This window comes from Caretta caretta, chromosome 19 (genome assembly GCF_965140235.1).
Source record: "Caretta caretta isolate rCarCar2 chromosome 19, rCarCar1.hap1, whole genome shotgun sequence".
Taxonomy (NCBI): Eukaryota; Metazoa; Chordata; order Testudines; family Cheloniidae; genus Caretta; species Caretta caretta.
Window position 1 is genome coordinate 17714290 of NC_134224.1, and position 24481 is coordinate 17738770.

At 55.8% G+C, this 24481-nt stretch overlaps 1 protein-coding gene across 1 annotated transcript in view; it reads right to left on the reverse strand.

Moving 5' to 3' along the window:
- Window positions 1-13384: 13384 nt before the first annotated feature.
- Window positions 13385-24481, reverse strand: part of FOXO6 (forkhead box O6) — a 104282-nt gene continuing 93185 nt past the window's right edge. The window contains exon 2 of the mRNA XM_048826168.2: window positions 13385-20612. Within this exon, the coding sequence (XP_048682125.2) occupies window positions 19200-20612 (1413 nt within the window). The 3' untranslated portion in view covers window positions 13385-19199. The remainder of the gene's footprint in view (window positions 20613-24481) is intronic.

Genomic DNA, 24481 nt, shown 5'->3' on the forward strand with positions numbered 1-24481 from the left:
TCCTGCCTGCCTGACGGTTGAGTCTGGTGCCATGTTGACACTGCAGTGAGCACATGGGCCAGGAGCAAACTGCACCGACCTCTTTTACGGCTTCACTCCAGTGCGTTTCTGTGCTTCAAATCTTATAAGTCAATGCGGCAATCAGCCAGGCCAGGCGCTGCTTCCCGGCACTCAGGGAAGGGGAGAGGAGGTGGCATCTGGAGACCTCCCTGGGCGTTTCCAGCTCTTACTCCGATGACTGTACAGGCCACGCCCACACCCATGGCTGGTGACATTTTGCTTTAATGATCAAGGCTTTTACGCTCTCCAACCCGCCTTGCTCAGCTCTTCATCTGGGACGGGTCAGTGGCTTAGGGTCATATGGGGGCTGGTCCCACCCACACCCTTAAGCGCAAACCAAACCTCAGGTCCCTCTCCAGTTGGAAAACAGCTGGGAAAGGCTGCTCTGTAACAGCACGGCAGGAGTACATCGAGCTGCCATATGGGAAGCTGGCCTTGTGCTGGTTCCAGCCTGGCCCGAGCCAGACGGCTCAGGGGATGGAACCTGGAACCCTCCCCTTATGAGCTCACCTGCCGGAGTCTTAGGCCAGAGCAGTTGGGGAGCTGCTGGACAGGGGGAACATCTCAGAAGCGTGCCCCCAAGAGTTGGGGGGCTGCAAGGCCCAGCCCACGCCCCTCTCCTGAGTGTGGAAAGTGAGCAACTCCTGGGGGGCTGATCAGGCCCCAGTCACAGTGCCGGACAGGTACAGCAAAGGCCCCTCTGGCAGCTGCACCTAGGGGCTTGCTGGTGGCTCAGCGTGAGATGGGAGCATAGCCGCTCCTATCCTCAGGGTCACCTCGGCTTCCCCCTGCTCCCCTCTGCCCACAGCCAGGTGTTCTCCAAGCCTGTGACTCCTTCCACTGTGAGAGCTCTAAGGTCCCTCCCTGCCGCTCCCTCTCTGCTGCTAAATCCTTAGACACAGGCCCGGAGCCTCAAAGGTATTTAGGCACTCACTGATTCCAGTGGGCACTAGGATCCTAAATGCCTTTGAGCACTTGGACCTTCCGGCTTTGTTGTGACCTCCTCCCTCTGGTTTGCCTCTCCACGTGCCAGGCGCTCCTCAGCTAAAATCACCTTCCTCGGCTGATGCCCCAGCCACGTCACCCTCTCTGCAGATCTGACCTCCGGCGTCCCACATTGTTCCACAGGAGGCTGAGGCTCGCCCACCCTCTCACGCTCTCCTGTGCCTCTTCCCTCTCCCCGCACTCCAAATCCCGTCTGTCCCCATCTCCTGCTTCCTGCTCCGTGCCCTCCCCACTCTGAATGTGTGACTCTGTGGCCTGTCCCCGTGCGCTGAGCTCCTGTGCGCCTTCCCCCTGCTTCCTGGGCCCATGCGCTGCACTGCACTGGAGTGGCTGGACGGCACTGTGTGGGGCTTGGCTGAACGAGATGGAGAGCAACCTTGTTGCTTCTTTGGGTCAGCAACCTTGTTGGCTACCTGTCTACAAAGACACTGAACCAGGAGTATGTGGTTCTGGCCCCGTCATGCAGCCCTGGGAAACGCTTGCCAATAAACAGCTTCCGCTTGGACTGGCGGGAAGGTGCAGCTGACACTCGTTCCAGCCAAGAGCAATGATTTTCCAATGCTTTCCCCTCCGCCCTGGCATGCTGCCCAAGCTGCGGAGCCGTAGGCTGTGGGCCATGCATGGCACCTTCACAGCCCAGCCCTTGGCTCTTGCTGATGGTGCTGCTGAGCGGAGCATCACAGCTCACCAAAAGGCCAGAAGAGGCTGGGAGGATGGCACAGCAGTCTGGTGCCGCCTCTCTGCCAGCCATGGCTTTTACTGGGCTGGGACGGGGAGAGCTTCGGCACTGGCCTGAATGGCTCGTGGGCAGTGGAGGGAACTCGTGTGCCAGCCGCTGCATGCACGGCTATGGGGTCTGCCTGCTCCTCCTCCTCGGCTCTCCAGCCCCAGAGCCGGTCAGCTCTAGGGAGCTCCTTCGAGTCCAGCTCAGGTCACTCCGCGCAGTCACTGATCTACGTGAAAGGCATTGTTCAGTCTCAGCCCAGTTCAGAGCAGATCGGCGTCCCCCACCCCAGAACCACGCCCCTGGCTAGCTCTGATCCCAGCTCTGAGACGGCTGGACAGGTGATGGAACCTGACTGGGCCTCGGTCCCAGAGGGAGAGCGAGGCTCCGGGGGCTGTGGCAGCGGGGTGGGGGACAGCCCAGCCGGTGTCTTTGATGGCTAATGGCGATTTCAATCCCTTGAGCTGTCACTGCAGCACCTCTCCCCACCACCAACAGTCCAGGCACGCGGGAGGGCTGTGTCTGGGCCCAGTGCAGCTGTTCCCATGCGAGAGCAACACATTCAGCCGCTTGCTATCGACCCGGCGAGCCGGCTGCGGATGGAAACCGCACAACCAGTGCACCAGTCACTCTGCTGCTGTCAGAAGCAAATTTTCCACCATTGAAATGAGACCATTTATCCCCGGGGCCAAGACGCTTATTTTTAACTGCAGAAAATGGCCATTTATTCACAGGGCAGCAGTGAGCGCAGGGGCTGGTAAATCCACGTACCTGTGCCGAAAGGCGGAGCCCGGGGCAGTGTGCGGTGCTGGCTGTTTTCCTGAGCTAGAGAGCAGGACACAGACATCTGGACAATGGCACCCGTGGGTGGTTTGTTACCTGATGCCATGGGTCAGCGTTACTACAGCCCAGGTGGGGAGGGAGCTGCAGCACCCCTATAGACTGACGCACCTGATCTCCGAGCCACTGAGCGTGTCACTGCAGTGGGGGGCAAAGACACAGGAGGGCAGGGGTCACACCACAGCTGGCTGGGCAAAACGGTACCTGATGGTGCTTCAGACCTCAGAAGCACAATGAGAGTTTGGGCCAAGGCAAGCAACTGGGACGTGGGGAAGGGCTGAGGAGGCAGCCAAAGGTGGTGGTGTGGGCGCTGAGAGAGGAGGTGGAGGAGGGTGGTGATCATAGAATCATAGAATATCAGGGTTGGAAGGGACCTCAGGAGGTCATCTAGTCCAGCCCCCTGCTCAAAGCAGGACCGATCCCCAAATAAATCATCCCAGCCAGGGCTTTGTCAAGCCTGACCTTAAAAACTTCTAAGAAAGGAGATTCCACCACCTTCCTAGGTAACACATTCCAGAGTCTCACCACCCTCCTAATGAAAAAGTTTTTCCTAATATCCAACCTAAAGCTCCCCCACTGCAACTTGAGACCATTACTCCTCGTTTTGTCATCTGCCACCACTGAGAACAGCCGAGCTCCATCCTCTTTGGAACCCCCTTTCAGATAGTTGAAAGCAGCTATCAAATCCCCCCTCATTCTTCTCTTCTGCAGACTAAACAATCCCAGTTCCCTCAGCCTCTCCTCATAAGTCATGTGTTCCAGTCCCCTAATCATTTTTGTTGCCCTCCGCTGGACTCTTTCCAATTTTTCCACATCCTTCTTGTAGTGTGGGGCCCAAAACTGGACACAGTACTCCAGATGAGGCCTCACCAGTGTCGAATCGTCCCTTGATCTGCTGGCAATGCCCCTATTTATACATCCCAAAATGCCATTGGCCTTCTTGGCAACAAGGGCACACTGTTGACTCATATCCAGCTTCTCGTCCACTGTAACCCCTACGTCCTTTTCTGCAGAATTGCTGCCTAGCCATTCGGTCCCTAGTCTGTAGCGGTGCATTGGATTCTTCCGTCCTAAGTGCAGGACTCTGCACTTGTCCTTGTTGAACCTCATCAGATTTCTTTTGGCCCAATCCTCCAATTTGTCTAGGTCCCTCTGTATCCTATCCCTACCCTCCAGCGTATCTACCTCTCCTCCCAGTTTAGTGTCATCTGCAAACTTGCTGAGGCTGCAATCCACACCATCCTCCAGATCATTTATGAAGATATTGAACAAAACCGGCCCCAGGACCGACCCTTGGGGCACTCCACTTGATACCGGCTGCCAACTAGACATGGAGCCATTGATCACTACCCAATGATGGGAAGGGAGGTGGGGGAGTAGGCAGCTGAAGGTGGTGATGGGGGTAGGGGGCAGAAGGGATGTGAGATAGGATGTGGTTTCATAGATTTAAAGGCCAGTGGGAACTAGTAGATCATGTCATCTGACTTCCCGCATATCGCAGCTGATAGAATTTCACCCAGTCAACCTGCACTGAGCCCCACAACTTGTATGTGACTCTGAAGGAGTTTTTAATGTTCGATAGAAACAGAAGGAATCCTACTCATGGCATTGATCAGCCCTAGGTGGGTATGGTAGAACCGTCCATAATAATGCAGAAAAGGCAGACGTGGTCAAGAAACATTTCTGTTCTGTATTTGGGCCAAAGCCAGATGATGTGTTCCTACCAGATGATGATGAGGAAATACTTTCCATTCCAGCAGTAACTAAGGAGGATATTAGCTCAGTGGTTTGAGCATTGGGCTGCTAAACCCAGGGTTGTGAGTTCAATCCTTGAGGGGGCCATTTAGGGATGGGGGGGAAATATTGGGGATTGGTCCTGCTTTGAGCAGGGGGTTGGGCTAGGTGACCTCCTGTGGTCCCTTCTAACCCTGATCTTCTATGATCCATGTTAAACAGTAGCTACTGAAGTTATGCATTTTAAAGCAGCAGTTCTAGCATCCAAGAGTTTTTAAAGGGCTGACCAAGGAGCTCACTGGACCGTTAATGCTGATTTTCAATACGTCTTGGCACACTGGAGAAGTCCCAGAGGACCAGCAGAAAGCTCATGTTTGAATATTTTAAAAGGGTAAACAGGATGATTATAGCCTGACACTGATTCCAGGCAAGATATGGACTGGGTGTTACAGGACTCAATTAACAAAGAATTAATGGAGGGTAATGTAATTAATATCAAGCAATGTGGACTTATGGAAAATAGATCCTGTCCAACTCATTTGCTATTTTTTTTGAGACGCTTGCAGATTTGGTTGATCAGGGACTAGTGTTGATATAACATACCTGACCTCTGTCAGGCATCTGAATTTGTACCCCCTGGCATTTTGATTAAGAAACTAGAATGATATAAAATCAACATGGCCCACATGAAATGGATTAAAAACTGACTAACTGACAGGTCTCAAAATGTAACTGCACCAGGGGATCATCATCGCGTGGGTGTGTTTCTACTGGAGTCCTGCTGGGATCCGTTCTTGGCCCTCCACTATTTAACATTTTTAACAATGAGCCAGAAGAAAACATAAAACCATCCCTGCTAAAGTTTCTAGATTACACAAATATTGGGGGAGTGGTAAATAACGGGGACAGGTCATGGATACAGAGGGATCTGGGTTGCTTGGTCAAGTGGGCACAAGCAAACTCTGTGTGGTTTAATAGGGTTAAATGTAAATGTCTACATCTAGGAAGAAAGAATGTAGGCCATACAGGGGTGAAGTAACTCCAGACACTTACCAGTATGGGGCCGGGGCCGGCTCTGGGCCCCGGCAGGGGCAAGGCTGGCAGTCACCATCCCTCAGCGAGCTGCAGTAGCAGCAGCAGCATCCGGAGCCCCGGGCCCTTTTAAATCGCCGGCCCCGGGGCAGCTGCTCCCTTTGCCCCCGCTGCCCGTCAGCGGCCGGGGGGGGGGGCAGGGCAGAAGGGGCAGGGACGCTAAAGCCCTGCAGGGTCGTTGCTACCTTTCCCCCCTACCAGCAGGGCTGCCAACGGAGGAGGCAAAAGGGGCAGGGACATTAAAACGCTGTCACGGCAGCACTTTAATGTGGGCTGCGTACGGGCTGATGCGGGTTCCTACCAGGACGCCGTACCGGCCCGTACCAGCTCGCTTTCAGCCCCGAGGCCATACTCACAGGCTGGGGGACTCTATCCTGGGAAGCAGTGACTCTGAAAAAGATGTAGGGGTCATGGTGAATAATCAGCTGATCATGAGCTTCTAGTGTTGTGCTGTGGCCAAAAGGTTGAACACAATCCATGGATGTATAACGAGGGAAAGTTCAAATAGGAGTAGAGAGGATATTTTACCTCTGTATTTGGCAGTGGTGTGACTGCTGCTGGAATCCTGGGTCCAGTTCTGGTGTCCACAATTCAAGAAGGATGTTGATAAATTGGAGAGGGTTCATTGAAGAGCCACAAGAATGATCGAGGGATTGGAAATTATGACTTATAGCTATAGACTCAAGAAGTTCAATCTATTTAGCGTACCAAAGAGAATCATAGAATCATACTCATAAGGTTAGAATGGACCACAATGGTAATCTAATCTAACTCTTGTTAAGGGTGATTTGAGCACAGTTTATACGTTTCTACATGAGGAACAGAAATTTGATAGTAGAGGGCTCTTCAGTCTATCAGACAAAGATATAATATGATCCAAAGGTTGGAAGTTGAAGCTAGACAAATTTAGAATAGAAATAAAATACAATTTTTAACCGTGAGGGCGATTTAATCTTTGGAATAACTCACAGGGGTTGTGATGGAGTCTCCATCACTAGAAACATTTGAGATTGGATGATTTGTGAGAAGACCTGCTCGAGTTCAAACAGGAATTAATGTAGGGAAGTTCTCTGGCCTGTGCTGGGCAGGAGGTCAAACTAGCTGATCACAATCATTTCCTACTGGCCTTGGAATCTATGAATCTCCCAGAAAGGCATCCAGTCTTGACTTGCAGATGTAGAGAAATTGAGGATTCACCACTTCCCTAGGTAGTTAGTTCCGATGGTTAATCACCCTCAGTGGTAAGAATGTGTCTTATTGCTAGTTTGAATTTGTCTGCCCCCATCTTCAAGACACTGGTTCTTGTTCTGCCTTTCCCTGGTAGAGTAAAGAGCCCTTTAGTAGCACCTGGTATTATTTTCCCCAGGAAGGTTCTTACACACTAATCAAATCACCTCTCAGTCTCCTTTCTGATAAACCAAAGAGATTGAGTTATTTGTGTCTGTCACTGAGAAGCATTTTCTCCAGCCCTTGAATCAGTTTGGTGTCTCTTTTCTGTACCATGTCCAATGTTTCAACATCCTTTTCAAAATGTGGCCACCAGAACTGGATGTAGTATTCCAGGATCCATCTCTCCAATGCTGTAGACCAAGAGAAACCACCTCCCTGCCTCTACGTCTGTTCATACACCTTTTTGGCCACAGCATTGCACTGGGCGTTCATGCTGAGTTGTTGAATAGCATTAAGGCAGGTACCCACACCTGTGGAGCCCCACTCGAATGCCCCTATTCAATGATGACTCCCCACTGACCACTACGTTCTGAGATCTGTCAGTTAGCCAGTTCTTAAACCACTTACGTGAGCTCTACTGCTATTCGAGAGTGGTGGGTTTTAATCAGAATGTCATGCAGCACTAAGTCACATGCCGTACAAACACCACATTGATGCAGTTACCTTTATCGTTCAAATTTGTAATCTCATCAAGAAATACCAGCTTTCTTTGACAAGACATATTCCATATAAACCATCTTGATCTGCATTAATTACATTCCGATCCTTTATTTCTTTATCAGGTACACCATGTCTTAGCGTTGCTTTGTTTTACCCAGGATTGCTGTCAGGCTAACAGGCCTGTAGTTACCTGGGTCATGCCACTTGCCCTTTTTGGGCCCAACATGAGCAATCTTCCAGTCTTTGGGATTCCCCTGGTATTCCAAGATGTATTAAAACTGAACAGCAGCGGGCCAGAGCTCTGGTATCAGGAGGGCCAAATCGCACCTAGAGCTGCAGCTAGCCAGAGATGTCAAGAGTAACAAGAAGGGTTTCTTCAGGTATGTTGGCAACAAGAAGAAAGCCAAGGAAAGTGTGGGCCCCTTACTGAATGAGGGAGGCAACCTAGTGACAGGTTTCAGAGTAACAGCCGTGTTAGTCTGTATTCGCAAAAAGAAAAGGAGTACTTGTAGCACCTTAGAGACTAACCAATTTATTTGAGCATGAGCTTTCGTGAGCTACAGCTCACTTCATCAGATGTATACCGTGGAAACTGCAGCAGACTTTATATACACACAGAGATCATGAAACAATACCTCCTCCCACCCCACTGTCCTGCTGGTAATAGCTTATCTAAAGTGATCATCAGGTGGGCCATTTCCAGCACAAATCTAGCTTTCTCACCCTCCACCCCCCCACACAAATTCACTCTCCTGCTGGTGCTAGCCCATCCAAAGTGACAACTCTTTACATAATCAAGTCGGGCTATTTCCTGTTAGGGACTATTTAGAAAAGCTGGACGTGCACAAGTCCATGGGGCCGGACGAGTTGCATCCGAGAGTGCTGAAGGAATTGGCGGCTGTGATTGCAGAGCCATTGGCCATTATCTTTGAAAACTCGTGGCGAACGGGGGAAGTCCCGGATGACTGGAAAAAGGCTAATGTAGTGCCAATCTTTAAAAAAGGGAAGAAGGAGGATCCAGGGAACTACAGGCCAGTCAGCCTCACCTCAGTCCCTGGAAAAATCATGGAGCAGGTCCTCAAAGAATCAATCCTGAAGCACTTGCATGAGAGGAAAGTGATCAGGAACAGCCAGCATGGATTCACCAAGGGAAGGTCATGCCTGACTAATCTAATCGCCTTTTATGATGAGATTACTGGTTCTGTGGATGAAGGGAAAGCAGTGGATGTATTGTTTCTTGACTTTAGCAAAGCTTTTGACACGGTCTCCCACAGTATTCTTGTCAGCAAGTTAAGGAAGTATGGGCTGGATGAATGCACTATAAGGTGGGTAGAAAGCTGGCTAGATTGTCGGGCTCAACGGGTAGTTATCAATGGCTCCATGTCTAGTTGGCAGCCGGTATCAAGTGGAGTGCCCCAAGGGTCGGTCCTGGGGCCGGTTTTGTTCAATATCTTCATAAATGATCTGGAGGATGGTGTGGATTGCACTCTCAGCAAATTTGTGGATGATACTAAACTGGGAGGAGTGGTAGATACGCTGGAGGGGAGGGATAGGATACAGAAGGACCTAGACAAATTGGAGGATTGGGCCAAAAGAAATCTGATGAGGTTCAATAAGGATAAGTGCAGGGTCCTGCACTTAGGACGGAAGAACCCAATGCACAGCTACAGACTAGGGACCGAATGGCTAGGCAGCAGTTCTGCGGAAAAGGACCTAGGGGTGACAGTGGACGAGAAGCTGGATATGAGTCAGCAGTGTGCCCTTGTTGCCAAGAAGGCCAATGGCATTTTGGGATGTATAAGTAGGGGCATAGCGAGCAGATCGAGGGACGTGATCGTTCCCCTCTATTCGACATTGGTGAGGCCTCATCTGGAGTACTGTGTCCAGTTTTGGGCCCCACACTTCAAGAAGGATGTGGATAAATTGGAGAGAGTCCAGAGAAGGGCAACAAAAATGATTAGGGGTCTGGAACACATGACTTATGAGGAGAGGCTGAGGGAGCTGGGATTGTTTAGCCTGCAGAAGAGAAGAATGAGGGGGGATTTGATAGCTGCTTTCAACTACCTGAAAGGGGGTTCCAAAGAGGATGGCTCTAGACTGTTCTCAATGGTAGCAGATGACAGAACGAGGAGTAATGGTCTCAAGCTGCAGTGGGGGAGGTTTAGATTGGATATTAGGAAAAACTTTTTCACTAAGAGGGTGGTGAAACACTGGAATGCGTTACCTAGGGAGGTGGTAGAATCTCCTTCCTTAGAGGTTTTTAAGGTCAGGCTTGACAAAGCCCTGGCTGGGATGATTTAACTGGGAATTGGTCCTGCTTCGAGCAGGGGGTTGGACTAGATGACCTTCTGGGGTCCCTTCCAACCCTTATATTCTATGATTCTATGATTCTCCTCAGCCAACTCCCTTAGGACTCTGGGGTGCGAGTTATCCAGGTCTGAGTTAAAATATTTTATCCCTGGGAATTGTTGGTGTTTGGGGGGGGGTTCCCCTTCAATCTTTCCCCACAAATTTTCTTTCAGAGAAGAAAATAACAGTACCCTTCCAAGTGTCTGGGAGCCTAATTCCCATTTCCAAGAGTGACTTGGGGCCAGACTTATAAAGGCAGGGAAGCACTGAGTAGGGGTTTCTATTGACTTCAATGGGAGTTAGGCTCAGGCACTTTTGAACCTGCCCGGAGCTTAAATACCTTTGAAATCTGGCTGTCTGGGGCCAAAGTCACAGAGAGTCAGTGGGAGTTAGTTGCCTAACTCACTTAGGCATTTCTGAAACTCCCACTCGTGCCTCTCTGCATCCCTTGGTAAATCTGCCCCCGAGTTCCTTGCTTACCTATGAGCTTTTGAAAAATTCATCTCAAGACTGGAAAAAGAAAATCAGTCCAGAAGGGGAGCATTTCAGGAAGCTGTGAGTCTCCATGAAAGCTGTTCAAATGGAAACATATAGGTAACTTTAACCCCTGCTGCTGAGACGCCCAGATGTGCCACGGGAAGGGCAGCGGGTGCAGAGACTCAGGAGTTTCTCGCAGAGGGCGGCTCAGCTCAGCGAAGACCCCAGTGGGCCTAGAGAGGCTGGTGACTGCTGTGATAGAGGCCGTCAATCATCTCGGTCATCAGTAAAAGCTAAAGTCCATAAAAAAATTATGTCAATAAAAATGTCAAGATCGTGTGGAACAATATTTCTGTTTCACTCGCTGGCAGATGGTTCCAGCTTCTGTGCAAGGTTAAGACAGACTCCAGTTTTACAGGCTGTTTTTATTACTAGGATGGTGGAGTCTTTATAGGAATGGACCTACAGGACCAGAAACATCTCTGACTTTCCCTCGCTCCGCGCCATTCCAGCCTGCATTCTGCAGGGGAGCCGAGCGACTGAGCACAGCGCTCCTTTGGGGCCACGAAACCGACGTGCGGCACAGATCACTCAGAGCAGTCACGCTGCCTTTTGCTTTCTGGCTGGTTTGGGAGATTTAAACAACTGGGAGCCCAGCTTTCAAATTGGGCACTGAATTCAGAGAGCTCAGTCCATGAGTGAGCCTTCAGCTGGCAGGCAGAGGGTCCCTGCCGCAGTGCTCAGTGTAGTCGCCTAAGTGCTGAACTGCAGCTTGAAGCCCCAAAGGGTGGCGAGGGCTGCAGGGCACAGGGCCTCCCCAAGGCTAGGCACCACTTCAGGCTTCCAGCCATGAAGCGCTTGGAGAGGGACTAACGGGTAGGGGTGCTGCAGCTGCACGTGAGTGAGTGAGGGCCATGGAAGCGACAGTTGGCTATAAATAGGGAGGTGGTGTGAGGGGACGTTGACAGGGGGACATGGCTGTTAATGGGGAGTGGCGTGTGGGGGCGTTGACGGGGGACGTGGCTGTCCATGGGGAGGTGGCGTGTGGGGGCGTTGACGGGGGACGTGGCTGTCAATGGGGAGGTGGCGTGTGGGGGCGTTGACTGAGGGGACGTGGCTGTCAATGGGGAGGTGGCGTGTGGGGGCGTTGACGGGGGACGTGGCTGTCAATGGGGAGGTGGCGTGTGGGGGGCGTTGACTGAGGGGACGTGGCCATCAATGGGGAGTGGCGTGTGGGGGTGTTGACAGAGGGGACGTGGCCATCAATGGGGAGTGGCGTGTGGGGGTGTTGACAGAGGGGACGTGGCTGTCCATGGGGAGGTGGCGTGAGGGGGCGTTGACAGGGGGACGTGGCTGTCAATGGGGAGGTGGCGTGAGGGGGCGTTGACAGAGGGGATGTGGCTGTCAATGGGGAGTGGTGTGTGGGGGCGCTGACAGGGGGACGTGGCTGTCAATGGGGAGGTGGTGTGAGGGGGTGTTGACAGAGGGGATGTGGCTGTCAATGGGGAGTGGTGTGTGGGGGCGTTGACAGAGGGGACGTGGCTGTCAATGGGGAGTGGCGTGTGGGGGTGTTGACAGAGGGGACGTGGCTGTCAATGGGGAGGTGGCGTGAGGGGGCGTTGACAGAGGGGACGTGGCTGTCAATGGGGAGGTGGCGTGAGGGGGCGTTGACAGAGGGGACGTGGCTGTCAATGGGGAGGTGGTGTGAGGGGGCGTTGACAGAGGGGACGTGGCTGTCAATGGGGAGGTGGCGTGTGGGGGCGTTGATGGGGGATGTGGCTGTCAATGGGGAGTGGCGTGTGGGGGTGTTGACAGAGGGGACGTGGCTGTCCATGGGGAGGTGGCGTGAGGGGGCGTTGACAGGGGGACATGGCTGTGAATGGGGAGGTTGTAGGGGGACGTGGCTGTCAACGGGGAGGTGGCGTGAGGGGGCGTTGACAGAGGGGACGTGGCTGTCAATGGGGAGGTGGCGTGAAGGGTCGTTGACAGGGGGACATGGCTGTGAATGGGGAGTGACGTGTGGGGGCGCTGACGGGGGACGTGGCTGTCAATGGGGTGGTGCTATGTGGGGGTGCATTGGTAGGGGAACCTGTCTATCAATGGGGATCTGGCAGGAGTGGATGGCAGGGGGACCTGTCTGTCAATGGGGAGGTGGCGTGAGGGGCATTGTCCCGGCAGAAGGGGCTATTGGTATGGCTGGCTTCCTTCTTTTCACAGATGGTAGCAGAATCTCGCTGGTGCTCAGAGCCGGCCCAGGTAGGGGGAGGGATTTATGGCCGCATAGTGGGAAAGGGGCCGGAGGTGACACAGGTCAGTGGTGCAGTGATCACTTCTCTGCGCCCACTGGGCCTGCCACTCATGTCCGCTGCCCAGCCCACAGCGCCGCCTGCACACGCAGCTGTCTCACCGTGGGGAGCAGGTCCCCACTACACAAATGCTGCAATTTACTGATTCTCATCTATTGCCCAGTGTTGTGATTGACACTCATGGGTCCAGCCCAGCCTCTGGGGTGCTGGAGACCCCATTTTCCTGCCCCAATGCCCTGGGCCTTCCTTTGACTCTCAGTTTGGTCTTTAGTTCCAAGTGCCCAAGGGTCGCACAGGCTCCTTGGTAGCTGAGGTGTGTTGTAAAATGTGTTAAATTGTAAGCTATCCCTTTACGTTCTAAGGGGGTTCCTGGGTCTGCTTGTAGGCAAGGGAAAGCTGGAGAGAAACAGGGGATCTGGGTCTAGCAGAGTCAGTCTGCAGCCAGCCAGCTAGCTGGGGTGAATTGGGCCTCTCTGTTTTAGGGAGCAGCCTGCTTTCTCTTTCTCTGGTTTTGAGTTCTGGTGCTTTATCGTTCTGAATTCTAAGAAATAAAGTTGTGTGGTCATAGAATCATAGAATATCAGGATTGGAAGGGACCTCAGGAGGTCATCTAGTCCAACTCCCTGCTCAAAGCAGGACCAATCCCCAACTAAATGTTGTAGCCTTCCAGCAAGAGTGTTAATGTTTTTATCTAACGTCTTGGGATGTTTGCCAGGAACAAAACAATAGGGCTCACAAGTATTGATTATTTTACTTGTCCCCGCCTTTAACCTTCCAACTCCCTCTCTGGTACACCACATTCACTGACCCCTCATCTCTCGCACACACACACAGGGATATGCACACATGTGCATGCAAACACACAGACACGCATGAACACACAAGCATGGAAGTCAGCTGGCCATACTTGTAATATTTAAAACAATTTTATTCATGAAAATATGCTGTACAATGCACTATACACAGTTCTTTACATTGCCACATACACAAACTCTAATAGCACAATCAAGAAGGTTACGTTGCCTACAATATATGTGCGGTGAGAGATGACAGCCTGTCCGAAACCCTCCCCCCAGGTCTGTACAGTTATAAATACGTGGGAAAGAATGAACTGAAACATCTGTATAAAGGAAACTGTTGGAGCCAGTCCCTCTGCGGAGCCCTGTCCCGCTGGGGAGCCAGCTCCGCTCTCGGATTGCTCCTTGCTTGTGTGCCCATCGCTGAGTCACTGAAGTCAGGCCCCACCAGGCCAGAAATGGGAGCCAGGCTGGGAGCGTGGGGCAGAGGGGGACAGTGCACTAGGGAACCAGGTGGAAAGTTCAGAAGAGGAGTCTCCCGGGGGGGCTGGGTATGGGCTATGCTTGGGGACTCACGTCATGAGGGAGATTTAAAATAACCCCGCTGATTCCTTCAAATCAAAGAACTGGCCTTCTCCTTCCCTGTGCTCCCAGCCATGCTAGGAGCCGAGCAGCTGGTGGCTTGGCACTCATGTGGAGGCCCAGCGTGGCTGGGCAGGGCAGCCCAGCCGTCTCTAGGACTCCCTGGACGCGACCCCGAAGCTGTATTTAAACGTGGACTCATGGCCAAGCCACATGACAACAGCCTGCACAGTGCAGACAGCACGGCCATGTGCTCGCAGGCCAGAGAGCCTCATGCGTGGCTCCTTGCCGTGGGCCTGCACAGACCGCAGCAGGGCACGGAGCCAGCTCTGCAGCGTGCTGGGCCGTCGGGGGCCCCATGCTCCCCAGCTGCAGTGCGGGGGTTGCTGGCAGCCCTGACCAGGGTCAGAACCAGCAGCGATGCCACCAAGGAGAGCAGTTCTCCTGCCCTGGTCTCTAGACAGGTGGGGAGCAGGAGGCCGTGCCCAGGGCCCAGACCAGACCTGTGCACATATCATCTGACTCTTGCATACAGGAGAGCGGGGGCCCAGGGTTCAGGATGGAAATGGAGCTGCAAGGGAATGACTGACCCCCCCCCCCCCCCCCGCACACCTAATCCATCCCCATGTGCCTTGGCCCCCGCTCCATCCCAATCCCTGAGCAGCGCTGCCCCCATGCACAGCCCTGCTCTCTTCTGCCTGCCCTGGCACTGGGGGTGCTGCACAGGTCACTGGTCCCTTGGCTCCTGCCCGGGCCCCTCCCGCCCTGCACCTAAACTCCCCCGCAGAGGCCGGAGGCTGACGTGCCCTTGCCCGAGGGCGTGGGTGTCGCTGGGCACGCAGGGTGATGGGTTGCCCTGCCCAGCTCCCTGCCCGCCACCACACCCCTCGCACTGCACGACGACGCCACACACAATGCTTACCAACACAACTCCACCGTACACACGACACCCCCACGGTCACGAACCACAGACAGCTTCGCAAGACAACGTGCCCGGGGCTGGCCTCCCAGGTCAAACACACGGTGGGGCGGGGCGGGGCGGGGCGAGGGGAGCAGGCCCAGGGGATGCCGGGGGGTCTTCTCTGACTGAGGCCTCCTGCTGCTTCCTCTAAGTACCAATGGATGCTCAGGGCTGGGCAAGGCCAAGGGGCTCCCTGGGCATCTCTGTCCCTCTCCCCATCTCCTTTGGGGGAGGGATGTAAACTCTAAGGCCCAGCTAGCACTGAGCTCCAGGGGCTGGGGCAGGTCGAGGCGCCCGGCCTGCAGAGGCCAGGGAGAGTCCCTGAGACTGGCAGAGAGCAGGAGTGGGGACGGGGCCTGATGCTGAGCACTAAGCACCCCAGTGAGCCTGTTGCATCCCCAGGACAGAGCCAGGCCTCCCTGGGCTGGGGTTCCCTGCCAGATAGTGGCGCGTCTCCTACAGAGGGGCAGAGCTTGTGCACCAGGCTCCGCCTCTCCCCTCTGCATCCCCTCTCCCAAAGCAGGAACGAAAGCACCCGAGAGGAGCAGAGACTTTGCAGCAGAACCAAGCCTGGCAAGGACGATGCCAGCCTGTGCCACTGGCCCGGCCACGGAGGGGGTGATGCTGGATCCAAAGCCCCAAGTGTGTGGCTGGTGCTGGGAGGGGCGGGCGAGGTGCCCGTCTGATGCCACATGCCGATGGCACATGCCATTCAGTGCCTAACGCCACCATCCTCTATTGTGCTGCCGGGGATGTGCCTGGAAGATCAGGTGTTTGGAAGGAGGTAGCTCCCTCCTTTCTCTCACACAGGGCAGCACTGCTCCCCGAACGCCCCTCGTGCACCTAGTAGGTGGTCCCAGCCCTGCAGCCCCCAGCCCCACGGTAAGTACGGCTCCCTGCCACACCCCTCCTCTCTAACCCTCCTTAGCGCCCCCGGGCTAGGGCAGGGCAAGCGGGCTGGGTATTTCATAGCCACCTGTCATTGACAATTTCTTTCTGCAATGAATTAAATACGTCTGAAAACAGAATGGGAGTGTCGAAACAGAGTGAATGAATGAATGTATGCTATCGACCAAATAATAATAATTTTTTAAAAAGCCTCTGAGAAAGAGTATCTAGAATAGAATATATTAAATTCTGTACATGATCCAACAATGTAAACATAATTAATTAATTGGTAATAATGTCTTTATAAATAGACTACGACCTCTATGTACCTGGAGCAAACATCAATGGTACATCAATGGGCTCCTTTGTTATTCCCCACCATAGACACACGCCGGGTACCTAACGGACCCTGGTCGGGTGAGGCAAGAGGACCTGGTGTATGCCCACCACAGGATGCCACTCTGCCCCAGGCAAGGAGCAGCCGCTCCGTCTCCTATGGCCTCCATCAGGACATGTTGCCTGGCCCTTGGAAGATGCATTGGTTGTGATGCCCGGGGCTGGGAGAATTGCTGGAGGGGAGAGATGGGGTCTTTAATAAACCCACCCCTTTCTCTGTGCCTGACAGCGCTTGGTGCTTCTGGGCCATTCACAGAGGAGGGGGGCTACAGGGCAGGGGCATGGGACAGCCCCAACCGGGGAGGGAAGCGCCCTTCGGGGATCCACCTTGCGTAAGGATGGGGACCCATCAGCAGTTGGGATCTCCTCTGCCCTTCAGATGTGCCTATGCTGACTGCTCCTATGGGAGACAAGCCTGAACCCAGACGACAAAGCCACAGGCTCCATGGGCCAATGCGGGGGGCTCCAGGTGCTTTCTAGACCACCTGGCCAGAGACCCTTGAAGCCTGGCCGCCACGTGGAGTCAGGGAGCCTCCAGTTCCCGACTACATGAGATTATACCAGGGCCAGTTCTAGGGTCCCTTTCTTGGGGGGCTGGTGTGTATGCTGGGGTCCCTGGAGGTTGCTGTTTAAAACACAACCAGCCTTCCAGGAGCCCAGGCCTGGTTAGACCCAGGAAATCTTGGCATTTAAGAAAGTAAAATTTGGCTCTGGCATCAGTAGTTTGTCACTGTCACTTTCACTGCTCAGGGCTGGGTCACTCACTACGTAATTCGGCCTCTCTGACTATACTTTGGGGCCCCTGGAAGATCGTTTGGGAGGCAAATGTCCCTCCCCCCGGCTGGGAAACACCAGACCTGTGTCCTACAGTCAGAGTTCACAGAAACCTTGGCTCCCACCCAGGGGGTTGCGCCCGGGTCGCTCGAGGCCCACAGTCCAAAGGACCAGCGAACCTAGAGCAAAGCGCCATGGAAACAACGTGGGTCTTCATTTCAGAGCCAGGAGCCGGGCCCCAGTTCAGGAGGAGCTGGACCCCCAAGGAAAAGCTCCAGCCCCAGAGCTCAGATGGTGTTTGGGCTTGACTTGTTAGAGAGACAGGGACTGTCTACAAGGCTCAGGCCAGGCTCTGGGTCTGCCTCAGGCCCGTCGTTGTTGAACAAAACCCTGCTGTACGGACATGCTTGCCTGGCCTGGGGGCCAGCAGAGCCCACTGCCCAGCTAGACCCTGTGCTGCAGCTGCCAACCTTCAGCTGAGCCCCGGGCCCACTCCTGGCTCTTCTGGCCACTCTCGCAGAGGCAAGGGGATCGGCACCCTTCTCACTTAATGTGAAGGATCCTCCCTCCGATTGGCTCGTCCCCTAATGCTGAGCACCTACTGTGCCCGCTCGTAGTCGCTGCGCTGCTGGCCCCACCCGCCCAGCTCAGATGGGCAGTGCTCAGAAAGCATGCTGACTCCTGGAGGGCCCTGCTGCTAGACCCTGACATTTAGCCCCAGTGGCTCCCTGGTGCGGGGAGCAATAGCACCTCTGCCTTGCCTGACAGACTGGCAGCCCCCGGGCACCAGCCCAGAGCCTGCGTACCGACCCATGGGGCAGGGGAGGGAAGGGTTTGCTGGTGGTGGGTTAAATGGTCTGAAAATGCAGGGGCACAGTGAGCTCTGCAGAGGGAAACAAGTGTTTGAACCCCAAGTCCCACTGGGAGGTCCAGTGCCCCGGCGCTGAGCACCTCAAACTCTGGGGATGTTCTGCATCACAAGCTAGATCCAGGTTTTGCAATCATCTCCCAACCCTCTGCATATCCCTGATTATTAACTGCCATCTCCCGTGAGCACGCGCTGCCTGCGGACTGCCTCCCCAGTGCAGGGCATAGCTCCCAGCACGGCTCTCCCGTTTGCTCTTCTAACAAGGTGATTATTCAATGGCAAGAGAGTGCGTGAAATCAAATAAATAACTCCCCCCCCCACCCTCTAACCTCCGCCAGCCTACCTCTCCAGCAGGGATCCAGGCTAGCAGCATGCCCCTCCCAATAGGCGGCCACGAGCCTCACACAGGCTCCTGGGCCTGCAAAACACGCACCTGCAAAGCCGGCATTTGCACATGCAGGGGCATGCACGCCTGTGCCCCCACCCATGCACACACCAGCTGTGCATGGCACCAGGCATGTTGTATACAGACAGCTGCCAGTTGTCAGTGGGTTGGGATTTTTTCAGGTTCTGATGATTGAAAACGTGGCCATCCCCAAAGCTGGCTGAGATCAAATTGGCTCAGAATCCAGAATCAAACTCTGGAGAGAGCCCCGTGCGTGTGGGTGCTGCCAGCAAGCGGCCACAGCTGCTAGCTCCAGAGTTCAGAGGCTTTCCCTGGCTCCCCAGCTACCCCGGGGTTATATCAGGTTCTAGAACAGGCTTAAACAGTACATGGAAATCCACTGGTCTGCTGTAGGGTGAGTGGGTGGAAGGGGCTGCAGGCTGACGCTAACTCTGACTGCTGGGGGGAGCCTCCTCTCAGCCAGCCACCGCTCCTGATCGCCGCAGCTGAATTTTCTGAGCCTGCCCTGGAAAACAAGGGCCTTTGCAGTCATTTTGCCTCTGCTCCAGGGCTGCCACCCACTGTCCGTCCTGGGGAGAACTAAACCAAACAAGAGCACAAAGGGTGGGGCCAGTCACCGGTGGGGCAATTTGGAAAGCGAATGCCTTGGGTCCAGACTCTGCACTGCCTCGGCTGGGAACCCCCCTAGGGGCGGAGGAGGGACAGGGCGTGCAATTAACCAGACTGCCTTTATGTCCACACCTGATGTGCTTTCTCTTTTGTTTTACCGTGCTAGGGAGAGAACTGGGGTGGGCCTGGGGCTCCCCAGCAGAGCCTGAGCTAGCTAGTCTGGCGCACACATCAATGCGGGTGATACGTCTGGACTGGCTGGCGGGGCCGTGTCCTGCGCCCGTACGGATCTGTCACCCTGCGGCTTGTGGTCAGGGTGGCTCTCCGGTTTAACAGATGGCTCTAGCCCGTCAGAACAAATAAAGGCAGAAGAGAAAGGAAAAAAAAGTCTGTTTCACTGTTCCCCATGTGACTCCTTGGTGGGAAGCATCCAGCTTTGTCTCAGCCAGGCACCCAGCTCTGGTTGGGGGGCTGGGGGGCGCTGGGCAGCGTGGCCATGTTGAGGCCATTCTGCGGGGGCAGAGCCGAGTCGAAGTTGAAGTCCATCTCGTCGCTGTCCATAAAGTCATTGAGGATAATGGACTCCACGTCGCACTCCAAGCTGCCGTTGAACATGTCCAGGTCAAGGTCTGCTGGGAACCTGTCCTGGCCCAAAACAGGGGGGTGGATCGCCCCTTGGTAAGGGCCCTGGAGGGAATCCAGCAAGCTCATGTGTGCCCCCTGGGTATTGACGTAGGGATGGAGATGCCCGTGGTGGGGCATGGCTGCCATGCTGCAGGAGTCACTAGGCAAGCTCATAAGGCTGATAGGAGTGGGTAAGGCACTGTTGCTGACAGCAGGGTGGTGGCTGGCTGGTGACGGGTGGTACAAAGTGTTGCTCTTCATGAGGGAGGCCGAGTGGGCGGGGTAAGAGGACAAGCCCAGCTCCCCACCTCCGCACATGAGGGCACTCTGTCTGTGGCTGCGGGACGGTGCCAGGACGCCGGCCTGAGCCATGGGCGGCTCGCCCTGAGCCATGCTCTCCTTGTGCACGTAGGAGATGGAGGAGATCAGGTCCTGCAGCGAGGCGTTCCGGTAGGAGCCGACGGGCGAGAAGGTAGCTTGCTTGTTCTCCTGGATGGTCTGCATGGGCAGACGCCGCAGCAGGTTCATGGCGGGCTGGCTGTAGATGGTCCCGCAGTACGTGCTAGTGGGTGCCCCAAGCGTCGAGCACTTGGAGTTGAAGGTGAAGCTGGAGCTCCTCTGCCTGAGGCCGCCCGAGGGCAGCGGCTGGGAAGGGCTCATGTTGTAGCTGTCCTGCAGATCGTCCAGCAGGCTCTCACCAAGCCCTTCGTTCAGGCTGATGGTGCCGGTCAGGTCGGTCAGCCGGGGCAGCTCCACGGAGCACCTGCTGGTTAGGGAGGGAGACATGGTGCTGGAGGGGCTGGGGTACATCAGCGGGGAGGATGGGGTGCCGTCGTCCTCTTCCAGCTCGTCCGGCTCGTGGCTGGACAGGATTGGGGAGAGGCGCCCACCCAGCGTGCTGGCCGAGGAGTTGGCCCGTGTCCGGAAGTCGGCCCAGGCATCATACTCATCGCTGGTGTGGGAGGCGGGGCTCTCAGACCACTTGGCCTGCTGGGAGGACGGGCTCTCCTCCCCACGCTCCTGAGTCGCCTGCAGCTGCTTCTTCTTGCTGGCTTTCCCTTTGATGCGCAGGAACTTGCTGTTGTTGTCCATGGACACAGAGCGCCGGCGGGGCGGCTTGCCGGTCTTGCCGCCCTCGGGGTTCAGCATCCACCAGGAGCTCTTGCCGGTGCCCTCGTTCTGCACGCGGATGAAGCGGGTGTGCAGGGACAGGTTGTGCCGAATCGAGTTCTGCAGAGACAAAACAAAGAGCCTCTGTCAGTGAGAGTCCACAGCGCCTCTGCCCCTGGGACTAGCGGCTAGCAGGGGGGCTTCCCTATGGTGTGTGTGGAGAAAGCACTGCACTGGGACCCCTGAGAGCCGGGCTCTATTCCCTGCTCTGCCACTGGCCTGCCGGGTGACCTTGGGCAAGTCACTGCCCCACTATGTGCCTCGGTTTCCCCATTGGTACAATGGGGATAATGATACTGACTCCTTGGTACAAGTGCTTTAAGATCTAGGGCTGGGAAGAGCTGGGGGGTTTCTCTCTGTCTTCCTTTGGTGCACGGCTGGAGCGGCGCATATGTGCGCTGACATGCACTAGCCTGGGCAGCCGGGGATTTATTTAGCACTCAGCAAGGGCTCTGACAGCCAGGGAAAGGAGCCTCTACCACACCCCCTACGACAGGGGCAGGGCTGGAAGAGTTCACCCCAGCCTGCCAGTACCCTCAGCCTGGCCGGGCAAGGGACCACTGGGCGTTGGCGCTCCACGGCACCTTCAGTCCTTAGCCTCTCTGCTGTGGCTGCAGCAAGGGGACCTCTTGGTGCCATGGGGGGGCTGCCCCCAGGAGCAGCACTGAGATGCCCAACCCATATTGCACAACGGCTCCTGGACGGGAACAGCCCTCCGGCCCAACTTTGCAGTCACGCTGGTGTAAATCAGGAGCAGCTCCGCTGGAGCCGATGGAGGGACACTGACGTCAGATCGTGACTGGGATCAGAACCAGGCCCTGAGCTTCTGGCGACCAGGGCCTCGTGCGAAGGGCTCCCTGGTCCCACCCTCAACTCCCTTCCCCCAGCACAGACTCCTGGAGCCCTCCTTCGGGGCCCCCTTCCCAGCACAGCCCCATCCATAGTCCTCTTCAGACCCAGCGAGCCCATCCCGCTTGCCTCACTGGCACCAGGCACATGCCAAGTCCCTCACCGGCCTGGCAGACAGACCCTTCCTCCCAGCCCCCCGGTGGGCACAGAGTCCCTGTTCCCGTGCTCGAGCTGGCTTCAAACTCTTCTCACCAGCCCTGGCTACTATTGCCTGGCGAACGCCGCGCCTCCCCCGCACCAGGAGGGAAAAAAGAAAACATTTCCAAAGCTCCTGCAAGCTGCCTCCTTCCTCGCTCCCCCTGGCCGTGCCCCACAGCCCGGGGCAAAGGTGAGCCTCTAGACTGGCTCCCAGCACACACGGCACTATTCTAGCCAGGTCTGACACCGGCGCGTCGGACGGCCTCCCGCAGCGCGTTCGCCCCCTGACCACACCGCTGTCACATGTGGATTGTTCTCTCATTCTCTCCCTGCAAGAGAAGCGTGCGCCGTGGCGGGCAGGGTCTGGTTTGATGAGTACCCTGGGGCTCTGTGTTTCTGGCAGAGGGGGCAGGTCTGAGCAATGGGCCTGGCCCGGGGGCAGCCGGTGCTGAGGCGTGGGATGGGCCTTGGCTCTGGGGGGAGTTCAGCCCCCAGCGGCAAGTCGGGCTGCAGAGACCTGCAGGCTCATGGACCTTGCAGCTAGGAGCCTAGCTGCACTCAATCTATGTGTAATGCCGACAGACCCTAGGCGTCGGCGGGCAGGATTGAACCTGGGACCTCTGGAGCTAAACGCATCAGCCTCTACTGCATGAGCTAAAAGCCAACTGGCTACAAGCTAAGGCTGTAGAGCAGACCCATCAATCGCTGGCTCTCTAAGTGGTCTTGGTGCCACTAGATGGGACAGAGCACCACACCCAGGAGGTGTGTGGGTTACATATGCATGGCCCATTAAGGGTGGGTGGGTCCCCGCTGGCCCAGCCCTAGGCCAGGGCAGTGGGGACGCTACAGCCCAGGGGACTCAGGACCAGCTCCCTCCAATTCCCTCAGCCCATCATCTGTATCAGCAAATCGGGAGCCACCCCCACATGCAGGAAAGGTCAGCCCAGCCATCTTGAATGCATCAGAACAGACACAACAGCATGTCCCCCGGGGACCAGCTCCACGGCACGAATGGTGGCTGTTCAAAGCAAGTTGGTGTGAAGCGTTGGCCGGCAGCCAGCCGGCTGGGCTCCGCTCACACCAGGAACTCGCATGTTGCGTGCGGATCGCGGTCTGACCCTGGGCAGGGCGCATGTCCCCCAGCATCACGCACCTGGCACGAGGGCTGCTTGCAAACCCTTACGGGGATCCCGTCCCCAGCAGGGATCCCCTCCTGCCCCCAAATCCTCCCCTTCAATATGAGGTGTGGTCCTGATCTGCCCGAAGCCCAGAGCATGTGAGTTCTGGGGCCCGTGTCTCGGGCCCATCTCTCCTGCCAACAAATGCAGTTTGGCTATTGAGGGTGAGATGCTGCTGGCCTGGCTCCCCCTGAGTGGCTCCTTCCCCTGCAGCCTCCTGAGGACAGCAACAAAACACAGGCATGGGTGTGGTGGTATCCGACTCTGATTTTTCCTCAGCAGCACCTTTGAATCCTGGTGCCAGGTGCTTCTGCAGCCACCTCAGTGCTGCCCGCTTGCAGCAGGAGCCCGTCTGACGCTGCAGCGTCCTGGGTTCTGTGTTCACAGCCCCCCAGGGCTGGTGTGATTGGACTCCCCCAGGGTGCAGCCAAACCCTGGGCAGAGAACACGGGAGCCACGTGGACAGGCGGGAGACAAAGGCTCTCTCAGCTATGCCACACCAGCACTGTCCTCGCCCGCGGATGCGTTTCCGACACCATCGAAAGTGGGGTTCCATTCTGAGGGGGAGCAACAGGCAGGGCCATGCCCTTCCGCTCACCCCCCACGCTTCGATGCTACAGCAGGGAAGTCCAGGCATGATGCACGTGGGAGCTGGGGACCGTCATTCTGTGACCCATGGATTATTCCTCAGAGTTGGCCCATGGATCCCAGTGGGCACCCTGCAGCTGCCAACAGTACATGTCACTTGTGGGGATGCTACAGAACGCCGGGCCCTTGGGAGGTGGCATGATGAATGCTCCCCAAGGCCCCACCAGACAGCCGGGGGCTGCGCTTTGCTCCCTAATGAGCCCCTCTGCCCCCTCGCTGCCAGAGATTCAGTGGTAGCCGTGCTAGTCTGCATCAGCACAGAAAACCCGAGGAGTACTAAATTGGTTAGTCTCTAAGGTGCCACAAGTAATCCTCGTTTTTTTTCCTTTCGGAGATTGGTCTGGGGTGAAGGGGAGGGACCAGGACAGGACTCCTGGGTTCTACATGCTGCTGTGCTGCCAACTCACTGCGTGACCTTGGAGGAAGTCATGTGCCCTGGCCGTGCCTCGGTTTACCTGTCTGTGAATGGGGATAAAGGTGGTTCCTCTGAAGCAGGCCCAGTGCCCTGCACAATGCAGAGAGCTGAGGGTGGAAGAGACCAGGTCTCGGGCCTAGGCAGGGGGCATGCTGCGCCAGCTGGAAGCCAGAGAGGGGAACCTCACGGAGTTTGCAGAAGGGCTGCCTGTGACTGAACAGGCTCCTGGGTCCGGGTGTCTGTCCCGGCCCTGCGGGAAAGTGGTTAGCCCCAGGCCAGCCCAGCTGGGGAAGGGGCTGGGGCGGGGGGGGGGGGGGGAGGGAAGTTGCTGAGGTGCCTGGGAGAAGTTTGGTGCGGCTGCCAGCCTCGAGTGGCATACTAATGAGAAGCCGCGAGCTCCGGGCCCATCCATCAGATTATGTAATGGCTTCCTTCTCCGCACTTCATTTATCTGGAGATTGCTCCCAGCCTGGCTCCTTGCCAGCAGCCACCAAATCCAAGTCTACAGAAATCAATCTCGCGCTGACTGATTAAGCCGTGTTTAGAACTAATTGCTCCTTCGTGTGTGGGGAGAATAAATTATGGGCTTTAATTTCACATCTTTAAAATGCAACTGCAGGTACGGGCTGGCCGTTAACCCC